The sequence below is a fragment of the Mirounga leonina genome, unplaced genomic scaffold (genome assembly GCF_011800145.1).
Source record: "Mirounga leonina isolate KUSES-001 unplaced genomic scaffold, KU_Mleo_1.0 Mir_127, whole genome shotgun sequence".
Classification (NCBI taxonomy): Eukaryota; Metazoa; Chordata; class Mammalia; order Carnivora; family Phocidae; genus Mirounga; species Mirounga leonina.
The window spans coordinates 28,075,138-28,094,241 of NW_023270316.1; the positions used below are offsets into that span (position 1 = coordinate 28,075,138).

The window sequence follows — 19,104 nt, forward strand, 5'->3', positions numbered from 1 at the left end:
TCTTAATTACAGAGAACAAACTGATGGTTACCAGAGGGGAAGGGGGTTAAAAAGATGATGGGGATTAAGGAGTGCACTTGTGAAGAGCACCAGGTTTTGTATATAAATGTTGAATTACTAAATAGTACACCTAAAACTAATACTACAGTGTATGTTAACTGGAATTTAAATAAAAACTTTGAAAAAAGAAAAGAAATGTACACAGCCAACAATTCCAGCTCTTGAAATATATTGTACAAATATACAATATATTCCCACTTAAAAGAAATGATGTATTAAAGATAATTCACTGCAGCAATGTTTTTTGGGTTTATTTGTTTGCTTTTTTAGAGAGAGGGAGAGGGAGAGAATCTTAAGCAGGCTCCACGCCTAGCACACAACCCGACACAGGACTTGATAGCACGACCCTGAGATCATGACCTGAGCCGAAATCAAGAGTCAGACACTTAGCTGACTAAGCCACCCAGGTGCCCTACAGCAATAATAATAATAAGAGCAAAATATGAGACACAATCTAAATGCCCATCAATAGTGGGCTCTCTAGTCAGGAGATAATTCTCCATGAGTCCTTCATGTTTCTTCTACACATCTTCTAGGTAGAGGCACTGGCTGCCCTTCTTCCTTATACTGCAGACAGCTTTGGAAGAGAGAGTGTCTCTCCCCAGAGCAGAGATTAGTGACCAATAGAAAATAATGCGTTCGGGGCGCCTGGGTGGCTCAGTTGGTTAAGCATCTGCCTTTGCTCAGGACATGATCCCAGGGTCCTGGATCAAGCCCTGCATCCTGGCTCCTTGCTCAGTGGGGAGCCTGCTTCTCCCTCTCCCTCTGCCCCTCCACCGTTCTTGCATGCACACTCTCTCTCAAATTAATTAATTAATTAAATCTTTAGAGAAAAAAGAAAATACTGGGTTCACTAAATCCAGGGTTCCACACTGTGTGTGGAAACATTACTTGGCCCTTTTTGTGTTTCTCAGTGGGAACTGAGGCTCAGGAGACTGGTCAAGAAAATGCTAATACATTCATGGTAGTCTCCCTATGTACACTGCCAAAAGAAAAAGATTTTCAAAACCATATTGCTCATTATTTAGGCAAAAAGATCCCTAAAACTCTGCAATCACATATCGTAAGCAACCCTCTTACAGAGAATACAGTGATTGGCAATAACTAAATATATATTAATAAAATGTTGTATAATTTCAAGTTAATTCAAGAAATAAACACTAAAGCCCAATGTGAGCCCCTCCAAACCACTGTCAACATGAGGGCAAGAATATAAATATTTCATACTCTTTTTTGAACATCAGTCCAGAGATTTTATCATATGACATCATTTTTAAGAAGACAGGAAACATATGCACAAAGATGTCCTTTACAACATCAACAATGGAAAACACAGACACATAATCACATCTGAAAATAATCCAACTGTTCACTAGGGAGGAAGAGCCACTAAATTATAATATATTGATTCCATGGAATTTCACTAAACCATTAAAAGAGAAACATTTATATAAAATGCTTAAAAATAAAAGATAATAGCTCTATAATAATTCCAACTACATTAATTTATAAATCCTAAAAGTGGTAAAAGACACCAAAATATTTTAAAATGAGAAACTATAAGAAAACAAGTGTGGTATTTTCTTCTTCCTAATTTCTTACATTGCTAATTTTTAAAAAGCTTTCATCAACTTAATAAACTGTAATCTATTAAATACCAAATATGTACCAGGTAATAGAAAGATGCTAGAAATGCAAACACAGAGTCCTTATCCTGGAGTTGCTCACAATTTATAAAGTCCTAGTTTTTATGTCAAAAGACAAATTACTGACAAACTTTAAAACAAGGTACAGGGGCGCCTGGGTGGCTCAGTCGGTTGAGTTACCGACTCCTTGGTCTAGGCTCAGGTCATGATCTCAGGATCCTGGGATTGAGCCCCAGGTGGTGGGCTATGCGCTCAGAGGGGAGTCTGCTTGAAGATTCTCTCCCTCTGCCCCTCCCCCCACTCCAGCACAAGCTCACACTAGCGCACACACTTTAATAAATCTTTTCAAAAAAGGAGTTAGTTTCTATAAGTCCATTTAATCATCCCATAATTTACATGCAATCCTGCACATTAGAAATAGGAAATAGTAGAAAACAGTATTGTTTCCAAGTCTCCTGGCTACTACCTATATTCTCCCAATGAGCGTGGATTTAAGACAATGGACTCTGAGAAACAAACTGAGGGTTCTAGAGGGGAGGGGGGTGGGAGGATGGGTTAGCCTGGTGGTGGGTATTAAACAGGGCACGTATTGAATGGAGCACTGGGTGTTATACGCAAACAATGAATCATGGAACACTACATCAAAAATAAATAAATAAATAGGGGAAAAAAAGAAATAAGCTTTCACCTCACCCAGTTGAAATTCATTTATAACTGAATACATACTCAAATGCTAATCAGACCAGTTTTCTATCTGAATCAGGTATAGAAACCCATACTCAATCATCTTTTGTAGAAGAAAGGGTGCTGGAGCCCTGGGTTAGAAACTGATGAATTTAAAAGAGTCTTTACAAGGACCTAAGTAAGTCTCTTCTGTTTAATTATATTTTGCTTTATGAAATTTTCCACAATCTTCACAAACTGGAGTTACAATGATATCAGAAGCAGTTGAAAACGGAAAACTTTTCCTTATGAACATGTTCCAATTCAGACTGGGATCATATTACTTTCTAAAAACAAGACACTGGAAATGATGACAATGAAAGGCTGGAATAGAAAACACTTCAGTTTTCTCTCCAAAAGAGAGAAAATTTTTTTGCAGAGAGCAAGACAATGCTTGCTTCTTTCTCTTCAGAGTTAAGGACCTTTGTCATTTCCAAGGTCTCTAGGGAGACATTCCCTGAGGAAAGGAGTTATGCCCTTCTCATTCACAGAGAGTGCATGCATGTATATAATGCACGTATAACCATGTACGTGCTAAGCAACCTAGAATTGATTCTGATAAACTCCACACTACAGATCTATGCTCCTTCTCTATGATTCTCTCCTCTAAGTATCAAAAATCCTTATTGACTGAGCTGTATTTTATGCCACTGTATTAACAAAGACTTACTTTCACCCTCTGAAGGAAATGGCATAAATAATAAATTTGAGGCTTACTGTCTTTACTTATGTGCCCAAAGCTATTTATGTTGACATTTAACTCTGTGTGTGTTGGAGTATGGGAGCAGGAACAGGCATGGAAAGGGATGGACTGATGAAAAAAATCCATCCAGGAAAAAACACTCGCCTATCAGATAATCTATTTGTTGGGCTCTAGCCTGATGGCCGAAGAAGAATGCTGTACCTAGAATCAGTTTTCTCTCCCTTTGTCCCTCACCTAATCCTAGCTTTCTGTGTAAAGTGATTTTTGGTGTCTTTTCTTAAACTACATGGGATGAACCTAGGAAGCTGAAATGATATCTCTAAAGTCTGAAGCAAGAAAAAAAGCCAACAAACTCTAGCCCTGCTTGCAGCCATACTAAAATGTAAATAACGGGGCACCTGGGTGGCTCAGTCGGTTAAGCATCTGCCTTCCACTCAGGTCATGATCTCAGGGTCCTGGGATCAACCCCCTGTCGGGCTCTCTGCTCAGCGGGGAGTCTGCTTCTCCCTCTCTTCCTCTGTGGTCTCTCGCTCTCACTCTCTCTCAAGTAAATAAATAAAATCTTTTAAAATAAATAAATAAAATATAAATAACTTCCACCTTTTATCTGACTGTAGAATAGCATACATGCTTCTCGTTGATTCTTCACTCCTGAGACAGTCACTCCTTTTACCAGAACAAGAAGTAATGTACATGTATATCACTGACTCTTACTGAGACAGGAAGAGAAGACAGAAAGGACAGGTATCATTCAAAAATTCTAGGGTGGGATGTGTAAAAGGGGACATACACACAAAGTGAATTGACAAACATAATTTAAAAACTTGTAACTTATTTCTCTGTGCTTTTTAACCTACACTGAGTTCATTCATGGAGTCACTAGACTGGCTCTGCTAATATATACAAATGAGTAGGGAAAAAGATAATTTATGATTATAATTATGGATCACAGAATCTAAACTATATGAGGAGGGAAAGAAGGACATCAACAGAGAAGAGGTCTATGGGGTGGAGTATCTAGAGTGAGGAAGTCAGGGGATGGGGGTGAAAGCACATGAGAGGAGAAAATCAAGACTTAGGAAATGTACTGGTAAAGACAAGGACCAGGAGTCCCACAAATTACAATGGGCTACACAGGAAAATTGGTAGAAACAGAAATAAATAGAAACAGAAACAGAAATGGGAGGTAAAGGAATGGATAGGAGAGTGCCAATTTCACCAAAAAATGATGACCCACCTAAGAAGTAGTAGAGAAGATACTAAAAAACAGTCTATGTGCACAAACACTCTGAAACTCAGACCTATTTTTGACATTACTAGTAACGATATTCTCAAAAGAGAGCAACCAGCCTGCCTTACCCTCTGAGCTGTCTCTGCGGCTGCAGCTGCCATTGCGGCAGCCTTGGCCTTCTCAGCTTCATCGTACGTAGGAAGGGAGGTAGCGACGCTGTAGGGAGGTGGCACAAGATAAAACTCACTGTAAACTTCTGTATCTGAAGAAAGGGATTAAAAAAGGATAACCATTAAAACAAACTATTTAATAAAAGTTTTACAGCCAAAACCATAATTTAATAATTTACAACAGGCCACTAAAGACTGTTACTGCTTTTTGTAGTCCTATTTTATAAGCTATGTAACATATAAATTACTACTACAACCGTATATGTTAGTTTAGCCCCATATTTATTATAAAGGGAAAAGACTGATAAATATCACCTAAAGGCTGATATACAAAATAAAAATACCAAGAATGAAATTCTAAACATCTGTGTACAAGGGGAGTGAGAAACGCACCACATATGAGCATCCTCTGTACCTATGGCTATGCTCAAAGAATTTAATTTTCTTGCTCATAATCTCACAGCCAAAAAGTAGAAATATCAGGAATAATAAACCTTATATAGTTCTAACCATTTAATATGCCACTTCTATATACATTAATCCTAGCAACTCTGAGGTTCAGAGAAGTAATTTGCCCAGTATTGCACAACCAGTAAGTAGCAGAACCCAGGGATTTCCTGATTCCCAGTATCTGCCCTGGTAACATGTGAGGTTCATTTTTCTACACATCAGTTTCAAGAAACTGCCCGAATCTCTTCAGCAAACTCAGTATTTCTCTTTGCTAAAAAAAAAAAAAACAACTGATGATTTTTAGCTCTTTTTTACTCTTGTCCCTCTCTTCCCATTTTTTTCCCCGTATCTACCTAGTGTTTTAGATTTTCTTTTTTTTTTTTAAAGATTTTATTTATTTATTTGAGAGAGAGAGTGAGAGAGAGAAAGAGCACAAGAGGGAGGAGCAGGAGAGGGAGAAGCAGACTCCCTGCTGAGCAGGGAGCCCGATGCAGGACTCAATCCCGGGACTCCAGGATCATGACCTGAGCCGAAGGCAGTCGCTTAACCAACTGAGCCACCCAGGCGCCCAGATTTTCTTTTTATGAAGAATTTCTCCCTCCCCAACTTTTAAACTATTTTTGAAATATGATCTCCAGAAATGTAACACAATAAGTACAGAATGCTAATTAAAAAAAAAAAAAAAACCTGCATCACTTATCACCAACTTGAGCGGTACAAGTAAAATGATACATACAGGTCAATAAACTGATTAGACTTATGCTAGAATCATTGCCATGAAAAACAGGTAGGTTCTCTCAGTAGTCCATACTATAATGTTTGACATCAGTTCTGTGATTTCCTCATTTTACCTAGAGTTTTTGTACATTTTCTCCATCAGAATTTCTTACATTTCCAACATGAAAATACATTTCACTCTAGCAATATTTTTCCTATTGTATTTTAATAGATACTGACTTTAAAATAAGCTTTTTTAATGCTGTCAATAAGACCTAAGTATCTGAAGCTGGGCAATTTTTAACCCAATGCTAGTAGCAGTGTAATACTGAACATTATCCACCAAAAAGGCACAGGAGTCATATATTCTTAGAAATGACTTATTATTCAGATGAAAAACACGACACAGAGTCAAGTAAATAGATTTCCTTAGGTCTGAAGACTAGAATAGAAGAAAAATTTAAGTGAAAGCAATGGTTATGAATTTTAAGGCACTAACATTAAAATTAGAAATTTAAAAACTGGAACAATGACATACATTATCCAAGAAGAGAGATCTTTTACATTAACAACAGATATGTGAGTTTTCGAAAAGTTCTAACTCCCACGACAGACAAAAATATCCTATCTGATAACAGATGAAAGTTGGGAAGGAGCACTATTTTGCTACTGCTTTAATTTTCACTGGTTAATTTTACTTATTTTCTGTCTACCCTTTAAGGCAGCGGTTCTCAACCAGAAAATTTAACATCTGAGGAGCTCCCGTCCCAGCTCCAGTAAGCTGTGTGACCTCAAGCAAACCACTTAAGCACTTTATGAAGCTCTACTTTCTCATCCATAAAACTGACCCAGCAAGTCTATTACTTGCTATTATATGACAGAATTCAAGAGTATTCAAGAGGACTCTGTAAACTAAGGCATTATACAAATGTCAACTATTATTACTGATGCTAGATCTGTAAAACCAGTAAGAAAGTGACCTACTGAAAAACATAATCACAGAAAACTGGTACTGCCAATGCTTCAAATACAACACTAAGAGACTGAAGAAAAATAATATCAATGGTTTTCATTAAAGAGACACAAACTCCTAGAACTTAGTTCTTGTGCTCAATTACAGTCATTTTATTACAGATGTAAAAATAAAAATTTGAAACCAGGAGTCACATAGATTATAAGAATAACTGAACACCTAGGTAGCAGGCTCCACTTGTCTTACAACTGAAAATTATCTAACCTTTAAAAATGGCATGCTCCATTATCAAAACTATTCTAGGGGTACCTGGGTGGCTCAGATGGTTAAGCATTTGCCTTCAGCTCGGTCATGATCTCCAGGTCCTGAACTCCAGGTCCTGGGTTCAAGCCCCATGTCAGACTCCCAGCTCAGCAGGCAGTCTGCTTCTCCCCCTCCCTCTGTCTCTCCCCCTGCTTGTGCTCTCTCTCTCAAATGAATAAATAAAATCTTTAAAAAAAAAAAAAAACAAACTATTCTAAAGCACAGAAAAATGAGAAGCTTCCCAATTCATGCTATGTTGTTTCCACAAAATTTATACTAAAACCATAAGGATAGTACATAAAGATCCACTAATAAAACTATAAAACTTCTAAAAAAAAAAAATTTAACAAATCTAAATCCAGAAGAGATTAGAACACAGTGACAATTTATTCTAGGAATACAGAAGCTGATTGGCTTAGCACTGGGCGTTATATGCTAACAATGAATCATGGAACACTACATCAAAAACTAATGATGGAATGTATGGTGATTAACATAACATAATAAAATTTAAAAAAAGGAAAAAAAGAAATCTATTAATAACATATTTAATTACATCAAAAATTACAGGAGAAAAAACATGTAATTTTGTGATACGGTCCCAAAAAGATGACTTCAAGGTTTCTGGCCTCCTGGAGCCATTTACTGAAATGAAGAGTGACAAAGGAAAAGGTCTGGTGATGGGGGAAAAGGCAGCAAACAGCTGTGACAGTTCTGAAACTTAACTCTATTCTTTGAAACTCTTCCTATCAAGAGGAGGAGACTAATTCCTCAATTGTCCTGAATGAAGACTAAACTTAGTGATTGACTTCTAACAAACCAAATGTGGCAGATGTGACACTGTGTGATTTCTGAAGCAGTGCAATAACAGGTGATATAGCTTCTATCTGGCTTTCAGAATGCTTGTTCTTGGAACCCAGCCTCCATTCAGTGAGGAAGCACAGGCCACAATAAGAGGCCACATATAGGTGTTCTGGCCAACAGTCCCAGCTGAGGCCCTAGTTGAAGCCTGCATCAGCTGCTAAATATGTTAATAAGGAAGGCGTCAAGGTGACTCGAGCTCCAGATCACCGAAAGACGATAATCACATGAGATCCTGGGAGAAAAGTGCATAATTGAGTCTAGCCTACCTCAAAAACCATAAGAACTAATAACAATGTTTGCTATTGTACTCCATTTGGCTTGTTACACAGCAGTGGCAATGGTGGCCACACAAAAAATTACAATTTCAATCTTAGCATTCCATCATTCAAACACAAGCATCAGCAAAACAACTAATTTTCTTTCTTCAAGACTATCATCAAATAGATTTTTTTTTTTTTTTTTAATCTAGGGTAGCAAATTCACTGAACTATATTCTGGAAACTTACAGAATAACGAAGAAAATTTAGCCCATAATAAATTTTAGCAAGCACTAATCCAGCTATTTAATCCAAAGACAAATAAAACTACTATAAATCAATATAAAAACTGTCAAACAGTCCGTCAAACTGGGCACTAAAAAAGCATATTGATCAAATAAACATTATATGCAAATAAAAGGAGTAAGCATTTGCTAATTTATTAGTGAGAACACCTTCATAAAGAAGATGATTTTCAGTAACTGCATAATACTGTAAATGAAAATAGTAAATGGTTTGGTCTTTTTACACAACCCATATAGTCTAGATAAAATCTGTAGAGGCAGAAATGGTAACCAGAGAAAGCTGGCAAGGGTTTAAGAGAATAATGATAAGGGGCGCCTGGGTGGCTCAGTTGGTTAAGCGACTGCCTTCGGCTCAGGTCATGATCCTGGAGTCCCGGGATGGAGTCCCGGGATCGAGTCCCACATCGGGCTCCCTGCTCGGCAGGGAGTCTGCTTCTCCCTCTGACCCTCCTCCCTCTCATGCTCTCTGTCTCTCATTCTCTCTCTCGCAAATAAATAAAATCTTAAAAAAAAAAAAAAAAAAGAATAATGATACTAATTACAGAATAACAAATAAAGATGAAATACTCTAGTGAAGGGTTTTTTAATATTAAAACATTTTTTATAACAGATTTAAAAAATGTTTCAAAATGAATATATAAAATATTTAGAGGTTATTTATAATAGTACACAAAAACATATTTTAAATGTTTTTTTAATTATATAATGATTAACTTCAAGAAACAAGTGCTGGTGAGGATGTGGAGAAAAAGGAACCCTCATGCACTGCTGGTGGGAATGCAAACTAGTGCAGCCACTCTGGAAAACAATATGGAGGTTAAAAAAATTAAAAATAGAACTACCCTGGGGTGCCCGGGTGGCTCAATCTATTAAGCACCTGCCTTTGGCTCAGGTCACGATCCCAGGTTCTTGGGATCGAGCCCCGCATCAGGCTCCCTGCTCAGTGGGGAATCTGCTTCTCCCTCTACCTCTGCTGCTTCCTCTGCTTGTACTCTCTCTCTCTCTCTCTCTTTCAAATAAATAAATAAATAAAATCTTAAAAAAAAAAAAAAAATAGAACTACCCAATCCAGTAATCATACTGCTGGGTATTTACCCAAAGAATATGAAAACATTAATTCAAAAGGATATATACACCCCTGTATTTATTATAACATTATTTACAATAGCCAAATTATGGAAGCAGCCCTAGTGTCCATCGATAGATGAGTGGATAAAGAAGATACAATACACACACACACACACACACACACAATGGAATATTACTCAGCTTTTTAAAAAAGAATGAAATCTTGCCATTTGCAACAAGATGGGTGGAGCCAGACTGCACAATGTTAAGCAAAATAAGTTGGCCAGAGAAAGACAAGATACCAGAGAATTTCACTCATATGTGGAATTTAAGAAACAAAACAAAGGAAAGAAAACACAGAGACAAAAAAAAACAGATTAACCATAGAGAACAAACAGATGGTTAGCAGAGGGGATGTGAGTAGAGGGATGAATGAAATAGGAAGGGGATGAAGAGTACACTTATTATGATGAGCACTGAGTAAAATACAGAACTTTTAAATCACTATATTGTATACCTGGAACTAATACAACACTGTATGATAACTATATATACTGGAATAAAAGTAAAAACTAAAAAGTAAATTATATGATGATTAATTTAGCAGTACTGGGAAAATATAAATTGTGACCAGAGAAATAGATAAGGGTAATTCTTTAGAATGACCTGAGAGGATAAAATGAATAGTAGGAAGCAGGAAACACTGCCTTGTGTCCAGGAATTATTACCATGTATATATGGTTATATTATGTAGACCCTTCACCTCCGTTCACACATACCACATTCCCACTCACACTCAGCATTAATAATACCTTGTTTTACAGCTATGTAGGTAGATATACACAAACACAAATATATATGTATATATAGATACATATACCACATAGGCATATATCTACAGATAAATGTGTATCTATATATACACATAAATTCGTATACATATACACACATTTATTTATTTCTTCCAAAAGGAATATGCCACTCCACTGGAAACAGATTCTAGTAAGCGTAAGAAAGTTTACACTTTTAATTTTTTTGAAAACAATAGGAGACTAGTAATATACGAGTAAATATTTTATAAACTATCCTTTGGAAAACCTTTTTGTAACAAAAATCATAAAACCAGAAAGCCTTTAAGAGACTCTATAATTAAATAAAACCATACTGGTTTAAAAAAAAAAAAAAAAACTGAGTCACTAAAAATATTACTAGTTATTTCATACTAAAAATAATACCTGAAGTTGTAGGTACTTCCACAGTAATACTACTATAAGGTGGAGGAGAAGAGTCCGTTTCAAGTACCGATGCTGAAGGGGCAGTCTGAACGCTCTGCGGTGCTGGGTTTGAAGTTGATGGTTGCTCTACAGCAGATGACTCTGAATTATCTTCTTCATTGTGAAGCTAAGAGAACAACGAAAAAGAAATATTAATGTCATTCTGATTATTATTTTTAAAATTTTTAAGCAAATTTTTAAAGATTATTTCAGGCAAAGGATCACCTTTTAGTTAAAAACAAAGTAAAATAACACTTAAAAAGATGCACAAAATTTGTAAGAGACTGAAGCAGTCATTAAGAAATTCAGATTTTGGTAGTTTCTTTACAATAAAAAATGAAGTTCAAATTAAGAATTTATAAAGAAAAACATCATGACTATAAATAGATTCAAATTCATTCAATCCTACAGTAAATACTGACTACCATGTATTAATCACTGTGTACTACAAAGAAAAGCATCTAATAATTAAACCACAATACCATTTCTATTACACCAGTATCTAGAATAATTGAAAATGTAACCTGAATTAATAAAATGAAATAATAATAAACATTCCAAAAATGTAGAATACTCTAAGGAGGTTTTCTCAAGTCCAAAATTTTGGAGTTACTTATAAAGCAAGATGAATCAATGTGTATATAAAATCCTGGAAGATGTTCTTCAACACAACAAATTTATTGAAAGCTCAGGAAGTGCAAGATAATAGGTCGGATCTGCAATCATTTAACTCATTTAATCCTCACAAAAAATCTATAAAATAGAGAATGTTATTCCCATTTGACAGATAAAATGGAGGGGGGGGGGACAACCTTGAAAGTGTAGACACCTAAAGTAACTTGCCAGACATCAAAACAGCTAGGAAGGGTCAGACCAAGAATCAAACCTAAGTGGCAGGGCTATATAGACTTCCTACTTCATTTATAAGTGATCTTTTAAATGCTCATTTGTTAGGAGGTGATAATAACTACATGTAGGCAAGCTAACTGTAGGTCAACCAAAAGCATCAATACTCTAAAAAGTGACTCATCAAAAAGGTACTTAGATATATTTGGAGAAGAGTTATTAAATTTTTTTAAGACATTTTTAAATCCACTAGAATCTTGGTTTGAAGAAACACTACAGGCCTTCAACATTATTCAATTTTCACATCTTAATTATTCTTGTACTTTAAGAAAGTCAATGTTAAAAATAATCCCCCAAATAAATTTTGTCACAGAGCAAATCTGTACACACACAAATCTGAGTTTTGTGATGTAGTGGGAAAAAAAAAAAAAGAGCATGCAAATTCTTGCTCCGCCTTTTAGGAGCTTTGATAAACCCCTGTGCCTCAGTGTCTCTAAGTTCTAAATGCAGCCAAAATCCTCACAGAATTGTAAAATGGTATTTGGAAAGCATCTAGCATTAACACCTAGCACACAGAAAGCATTTAATAAATACTAGTTTCCTCCTTCTTCCCCTTTAGTTTAATAGACTTTATTTCATGGCCTGAAATAATTTGGTGCTATCAGTCCAATAAGTGGTCATTCATTTGCCTCTAAAAACATGCAAAGTAAAATTTACTTCACTGCTGTTTGCATGTGTCTTGGTAAGTGATCACCCTAGCACAATACTTCTGTGAGTTCATAAATTATATTTTATCAGAACTGGCATAAACATACCTAAAATCATTTCTCAAGTTAATAAGACAGGGTTTTTTCCCATAGCACCAAGGTTTAGGTAATAAAATTCACTCACAGAAACTGAATTGTAAGGTTAAACGATCATAAAGTGAATTTTCTATGAGCTTTGTATTTACCTGCAGCAGTTTTCTAAGTTGGCACTACATGACCACCCTCCTGACTAGCTACACTCTGCCTCAGCATCACCAAGCATCTTCCATGTTTCATGTAACAAAGTACCCAGGAGAATTCCTAACTTAGTCATCTTTGATCATACTTCAAAGAGCAAAAATGTTAGATGAGCAAGTTAAGGCAAATAAAAGTAAAGTATAGATATATACTTAGCATTATCAACTAAACAATTAACAGTGATGGTATCAAAAAAAAGGAAACTACTGTTCCATCTCTTAGGCTTAATGCTGCAAATGTGGATGAACTGTACTAAAGAAAAAGATCCTGTATGACAAAATAGCTCTCCTCTGGTTCCTCACAAGAAATAGTCCCCACCATATCAAATACATAAATGTGCTCCCCAGAATGACCAACTCATTTTTTTTTTAAAGATTTTATTTATTTATTTGACAGAGAGAGACACAGTGAGAGAGGGAACACAAGCAGGGGGAGTGGGAGAGGGAGAAGCAGGCTTCCCGCAGAGGAGAGAGCCCGATATGGGACTCAATCCCAGGACCCTGGGACCATGACCTGAGCCGAAGGCAGTTGCTTAACAAATGAGCCACCCAGGCGCCCTGACCAACTCATTTTTAAAACCTTCAAAATGTATTCAGGGGCGCCTGGGTGGCTCAGTCGGTTAAGTGGCTGACTCTTGATTTCAGCTCAGGTCATGATCTTGGGGTCCTGGGATCGAGCTTCCCCCTGCCCCAATTGGGCTCAGCAGGGAGTCTGCTTGAGGATTCTCTCTCTCTTCCTCTGCACCCTCCCCTTGCTCGCAAGCTCCCTTTCTCTCTAAAATAAATAAATCTTTAAAAAAAAATGTATTCAAATAACTGCAATAAAAAGAGTAATTACAGAGGGGCACCTGGGTGGCTCAGTCAGTTAAGCGTCTGCCTTCAGCTCAGGTTGTGATCCTGGGTTCCTGGGATCAAGCCCTGCTATGGGCTCCCTGCTCAGCAGGGAGTCTGCTTCTCCCTCTCCCTCTGACCCTGCTCCTGCTCTCTCTCTCGCAAATAAATAAATAAAATCTTTAAAAATAAACAAAAAAGAGTAACTACAGATACTTTTACATATGATCTCAGAAGTAAAGCTCTGGTACTTGTAAAACACACCCTAAATTATTTCAACTGCCCTACCTCACACTTCACAGTTTTATTTTTACAAAATTATAATACACAGTGAACATTTGCCATGTATCAGCAGTAAAACCCAATAACTCAGTCAATAATCTCTACCCACTGTAGCAGAGAACTTCCAAAAGTCAACTTTTTAATTTTGATATCTTTGGTGCCTCTATAAAATAACCTACTTTGGTTGCCTTTCAACTAAATTCATTCAAAAGTTCAAATCAAACTACATGTCCATCAAGTTAAACAATGCCCTCTGTGGAAATTTTTCCTTAATCACGCTGTGCAATGGTTCTATTTTACATTCTTTCAGGATTATCATAAATAGCAAAAAAAGGGGGGGCAGAGATAAATGGGGTGGGAACTACATATATACAATAATGAACGTGGCTCTGTGTCCTGTCCACACATCACCTCAAAAATTATCTCCCTAGCTTGTTCTATTTTGAGCCTCCTAGAAAAAACATGGGCAACAGCACATGAAAACTAAAATATGTCTTTACTATAGTAACCAGGGTGACGAAAAGTTGCATATAGAGCCACCATTTTTTAGCCTGAAGGATAAAAGGATTACAAGAGGGCTGGCTGTCTTAAATCTATCTGTAGTTCGTCTTTGCTTGATGTATATCGATTACTTTTAATGGTAAGAAAACCATAAGCATTATGATTAACTCTGGCTGGAAGTCCAGCCTTCCCATGTATAAACTACAGTTTCATTTCCTTTAATTGTCAGCTCTCCTTTGCTGTAGCACTTCATTCTATCTTAAGATGATAAAAGATTAATAACTGTAAGCTTTGCTTTTGAGAAGCCAGAGACCTCACTAAATGTTTTCTAAAAACACCCAAATGAGAATGTATGGATGTACTATAAAGTGTTGTTCAACAAGCAGTGTTTGAAAAAAAAAAATTGTAAGTTGTTAAAAAAAAAAAAAAGGTATGTGAAGAGCTAATGTATTTTGTATACTGCCATATTCTGACTACATTTAGTACCAGAAAACAAAACTGGGAAGAACAGTTCTAGTTGCAAGGAGTTAAATTTTAACTAAATAAAAGACCTTTAAAATTTTAATTAGATCTTTTTTTTTTCATTAGATCTTTTAAATTATTAGAACACTAGATTTTCTGTAGGGCAACAAATACCTTCAGGCAGATTTTAGATGGCAAGGCTGCTGTATAACTAGGATGACCATTACAGCTGTTTTTCCCAGGACAGTCCTACTTTACACCTATTATTTCAGGGCACCACTCAATTTAGCATTTTCTCCACCCCTTTCATTCTCAAGAAAATTGAATGGTCAGCCTACATATAATGGGATTTTTGCCCTTTGTATGGTATTAATAGATAACAAGGGCTCCTTTAAACTCTAAGATGATAAGGCTCTAGCGAAAACCTATGGTAGTCTCTATCATTCTATGTTGGCTTATTTAACACCTAAATTAGAGGAAAAAACAGATTAGAGTTGCAATAAAATCAACTGGTAGAGTCAATCTACCCATTTTAATCACCCAAGAAGAAAGTGAGCTATCTTATCTATGCTGCTAGGGAAAGGTAACAGCAGGAGCTAAGAAATCCCTGCAGAGAGCCCCAGTGATCTAAACCAATATGCTCAGAAGATAGGTTCCCACAAAGCACTGCTGCTTGGCAAATGAAGCTAGATTTTCTACCAATAAAACTAAATTACAGCAGTCTTCCTAATGTACATAAACATACTATTAAGTAAATTAACAGAACTGCCTTAGTTTTAGGGATATTTCTACTAAAACTTCACTGTCTCTGGACATTTTTCCACAAATGAAAGCTAGCTTATGATAAAGCAAAAATATAAACAATTAGGGAAGACTGTATAAGCAACAAATGAATATTAATTTAAAAAAAAACTGTGAGTTGGCAATCATGCCTAGTTTTCAGTTTCTTCTCTTTAAAGTACAAAATTCTGGTTTGGCTTTATATTTCATATTATAAATATATTTCTGCAAGTAAAACCTTTCTTCTTAGTATGAAAGAATATCATTATTTCATGGTGCTCCACAAAAAGTACCATGAGCTCCAGATGCTCCATCACCTGAACAAGTCTGCAAAACAACTGTTTAAAACCAAGTGTCATCAGATATTTTATCAAGGCACAACTAAACTGTCTTTTAAATAAATAAGGGTTGTTTCATTTTAAAATTGCTATTGTCTGCTCACAACATATCAACTGAAAAAAACACACACACACAAAAGAGTATATACTGTGTAAATGAATGTTTAAAATAGTGAGAGATGTTATTTGTGTAATACATATATGCAATCAAAATTTCTGGAAAGATAAGCAAGAAACAGGAAAGAGCTGTAGGTGGGGAGAGAGAATTCATCGTTCTCTACTACTTGAATTTTTCACACTAAACATAATTTGAAATTTCTAATTTTTAATAAACCCAAAATGCAAAAAAATGAAATCTCTAGTTTCTGGCTTGGTGTATCTCAGAAGCAATGAGGTAATAAGGGTAAGCATTGTATTCTATGATAAAAAGCTTTCTCGGGCGCCTGGGTGGCTCAGTTGGTTAAGCGACTGCCTTTGGCTCAGGTCATGATCCTGGAGTCCCGGGATCGAGTCCAGTATCGGGCTCCCTGCTCGGCGGGGAGTCTGCTTCTCCCTCTGACCCTCCTCCCTCTCATGCTCTCTGTCTCTCATTCTCTCTGTCTCAAATAAATAAATAAAATCTTTAAAAAAAAAAAAAAAGCTTTCTCCAACTTAAATTTTACAAAATATCATTACAATAGCTCCCTGGGCAACTTTCTATTAATAGCAATTTTCTATTAAAAATAACACAACCAGGGACGCCTGGGTGGCTCAGTCGGTTAAGCGTCTGCCTTCGGCTCAGGTCATGATCCCAGGGTCCTGGGATCGAGGCCCACATCGGGCTCCCTGCTCCGCGGGGAGCCTGCTTCTCCCTCTGCCTCTGTCTCTCTCTCTCTGTCTCTCATGAATAAATAAATAAAATCTTTAGAAAAGAAAAAAAGAAAAAAAGAAAAAGAACACAACCTGGAATTATAGTCAAAAAATATACATTTGAAGAATGTAATACAGAATCCGTATCTGTTTTTTTAAGGAAAAATAAGGAGAGGGATAATTAATGGGACAACAGAATGATTAAAGAACAGAAGACAAAATTTATCCTGCCAGACTAGACTGCTTCTCTGAGCTTCAGACCTATACATCCAGTTGTTAATATTAATTCATATATATGTTCAATTCTTTCTCTTCCATACCACACATTCCATGCCTAGTTAACTTGTACACATCATTCAGATGTCAGATTAAAATCAAGTTCTCACAAAAGCTTTTCCTGTCTACCAAAAGTAGATTAGGACTCTAGTGAGCTAAATGAAGGGGGGAAATCGGAGGGGGAGATGAACATGAGAGACTATGGACTCTGAGAAGCGAACTGAGGGTTTTAGAGAGGAGTGGGGTGAAGGGATGGACTAGCCCAGTGATGGGTATTAAGGAGAGCACGTATTACATGGAGCACTGGGCGTTATACACAAACAATGAATCATGGAACACTACATCAAAAAAAAAAAAAAAAAAGATTAGTAGGACTCTGATGTAATCTTAAAGCACCCTATTCTTCAGAGTACCTATCACAGCAACTATTATTTATGTAATCATTCATTTACAATCTGTTTTCCCAGCTGTGTAAGAGTTTTAAAAAAAGTGGAGGATCTGTCTTGTTGAACACTATCAAAATAAAATAATAAAAAAAAAAGAAATGCAAGATATGTCCAGTCAAATAGTGTAAAATGGAAGCCTCGAGAGAGAATAACCTTGCTAACCTATGTACTTTGAAGTCTTTAAGAGCTAGTTACTAATTAACTAAGACTAAGGACAAAAAGTTGGAGCATATTTACAACCCAAAGACCAGCAAAGAATAAAGAAGCTAAACAGATGGGATAAAGATTTTATAAATTTCTATTTTCAAAAGCACTCACCCTCCAGTTAAATTCCTTTTTATATGCTAAAGTTGCAATGTAAATATACTAGACCCTAAGATTCCCTCTTTAATATGAAGAGTTATTGTTTTTTTAAGATTTTATTTATTTATTTGACAGAGAGCACAAGTAGGCAGAGTGACAGGCAGAGGGAGAGGGAGAAGCAGGCTCCCCGCTGAGCAGGGAGCCTGACGCGGAGCTCAATCCCAGGACCCTGGGACCATGACTTGAGCCAAAGGCAGACACCTAACCGACTGAGCCACCCAGGCGCTCCAATTTGAAGGGTCCTATAGGATACCCTCATTAGTTGCATTCATAGCTCTTTAATTAATAACAAATGTGTGACCTAATTCTTAAATTGTTATAAATAAGATTTTTTTCAAAATTCTATTTAGCTTACACAGATCTTACCTAATATGTACTTATTACAGATGTGTCCTACAAGTCTATCTCCTTATCAATACGTCATTATGATCTTAACACAGACTATTAACAGCTTGCTTGATCTCATAGTCCTCAAAAAAAAGGGGGGTACAGAAGGAGAGAAAAATACTTGAGTGTGCTGGATTGGTGCGTTCTCATTACTTTCTTTCATCTCAGGAATCATTTCTATAATTTGTTACTTTCTTTCATCTAAGGATGTCTGTCTTCAGGGCACTGCTTGTCAACCTTCACATACCTTCTCAAAGTCTCCTATCTAACAATCTAGCTCACTTCAATTTAGTATGAAAGACCATAATATATGTCATAAATGTCTATACAGTTCATCAGAAGATGTTCAGCCTCATATTTGCAGTTTTATACCAAAATATGTTACATGTAACAATATTTTAGGTTTGCTTTATAAAGGTTGCTTTTTTCAATGTCTGGCCACTAACTTGAGTTTCTGTCTCTATAGTATCTTGACTTCATCAGTGCAAGTAGCTTTTTGAGATCTGTTAGTGATTATACTGTGGTCTTAAGCATTTAGGGTATCTGTGGTAGACATGTGATTGTCTTTCTAAAATCTCTTCCATCCCTCTTTCATTACAGATTCACAGTAATTTAGGTAGGATGGAACCTACCCCACTCAAGAACCAGACCCTGACTGACCAGACTACATCAGTCATCAGTCAGGATGATTCTCTCCTTTGGCAAGCAACTGCTTCCCAACCAGCATGGACTTCCTGCTGGGCAGGGTGCCTGCGGCAAGGGTGGGCAATAAGATAACCTAAGATGATCCACTTAAAGTATACCCAAAGCTGTTGTAAATGGTGGGGGGAGAATTGATGACTAGAAAAAAACAGATGCAGTTGGGAGAAAGAGGAGACCCTCTTCTCCTTCCTTAACACAGCTGAGGAAACACCCATAGCACTTTTTTATTATTCATCTAGAGCAACACAGATAATAATTCCTGAGACAAATCCACCTTCCATTAAATTATGCTGA

The 19,104-nt window shown here is 36.6% G+C and overlaps 1 protein-coding gene across 1 annotated transcript in view; it reads right to left on the reverse strand.

Annotated features, from left to right (window-relative positions):
* The window catches only part of NDFIP2 (Nedd4 family interacting protein 2), a 67,600-nt gene that overhangs the window by 23,034 nt on the left and 25,462 nt on the right, over nucleotides 1–19,104 (reverse strand). Inside the window, 2 exon segments of the mRNA XM_035003199.1 lie at nucleotides 4,492–4,625; nucleotides 10,706–10,871. Coding sequence (XP_034859090.1) covers nucleotides 4,492–4,625; nucleotides 10,706–10,871 — 300 coding nt within the window.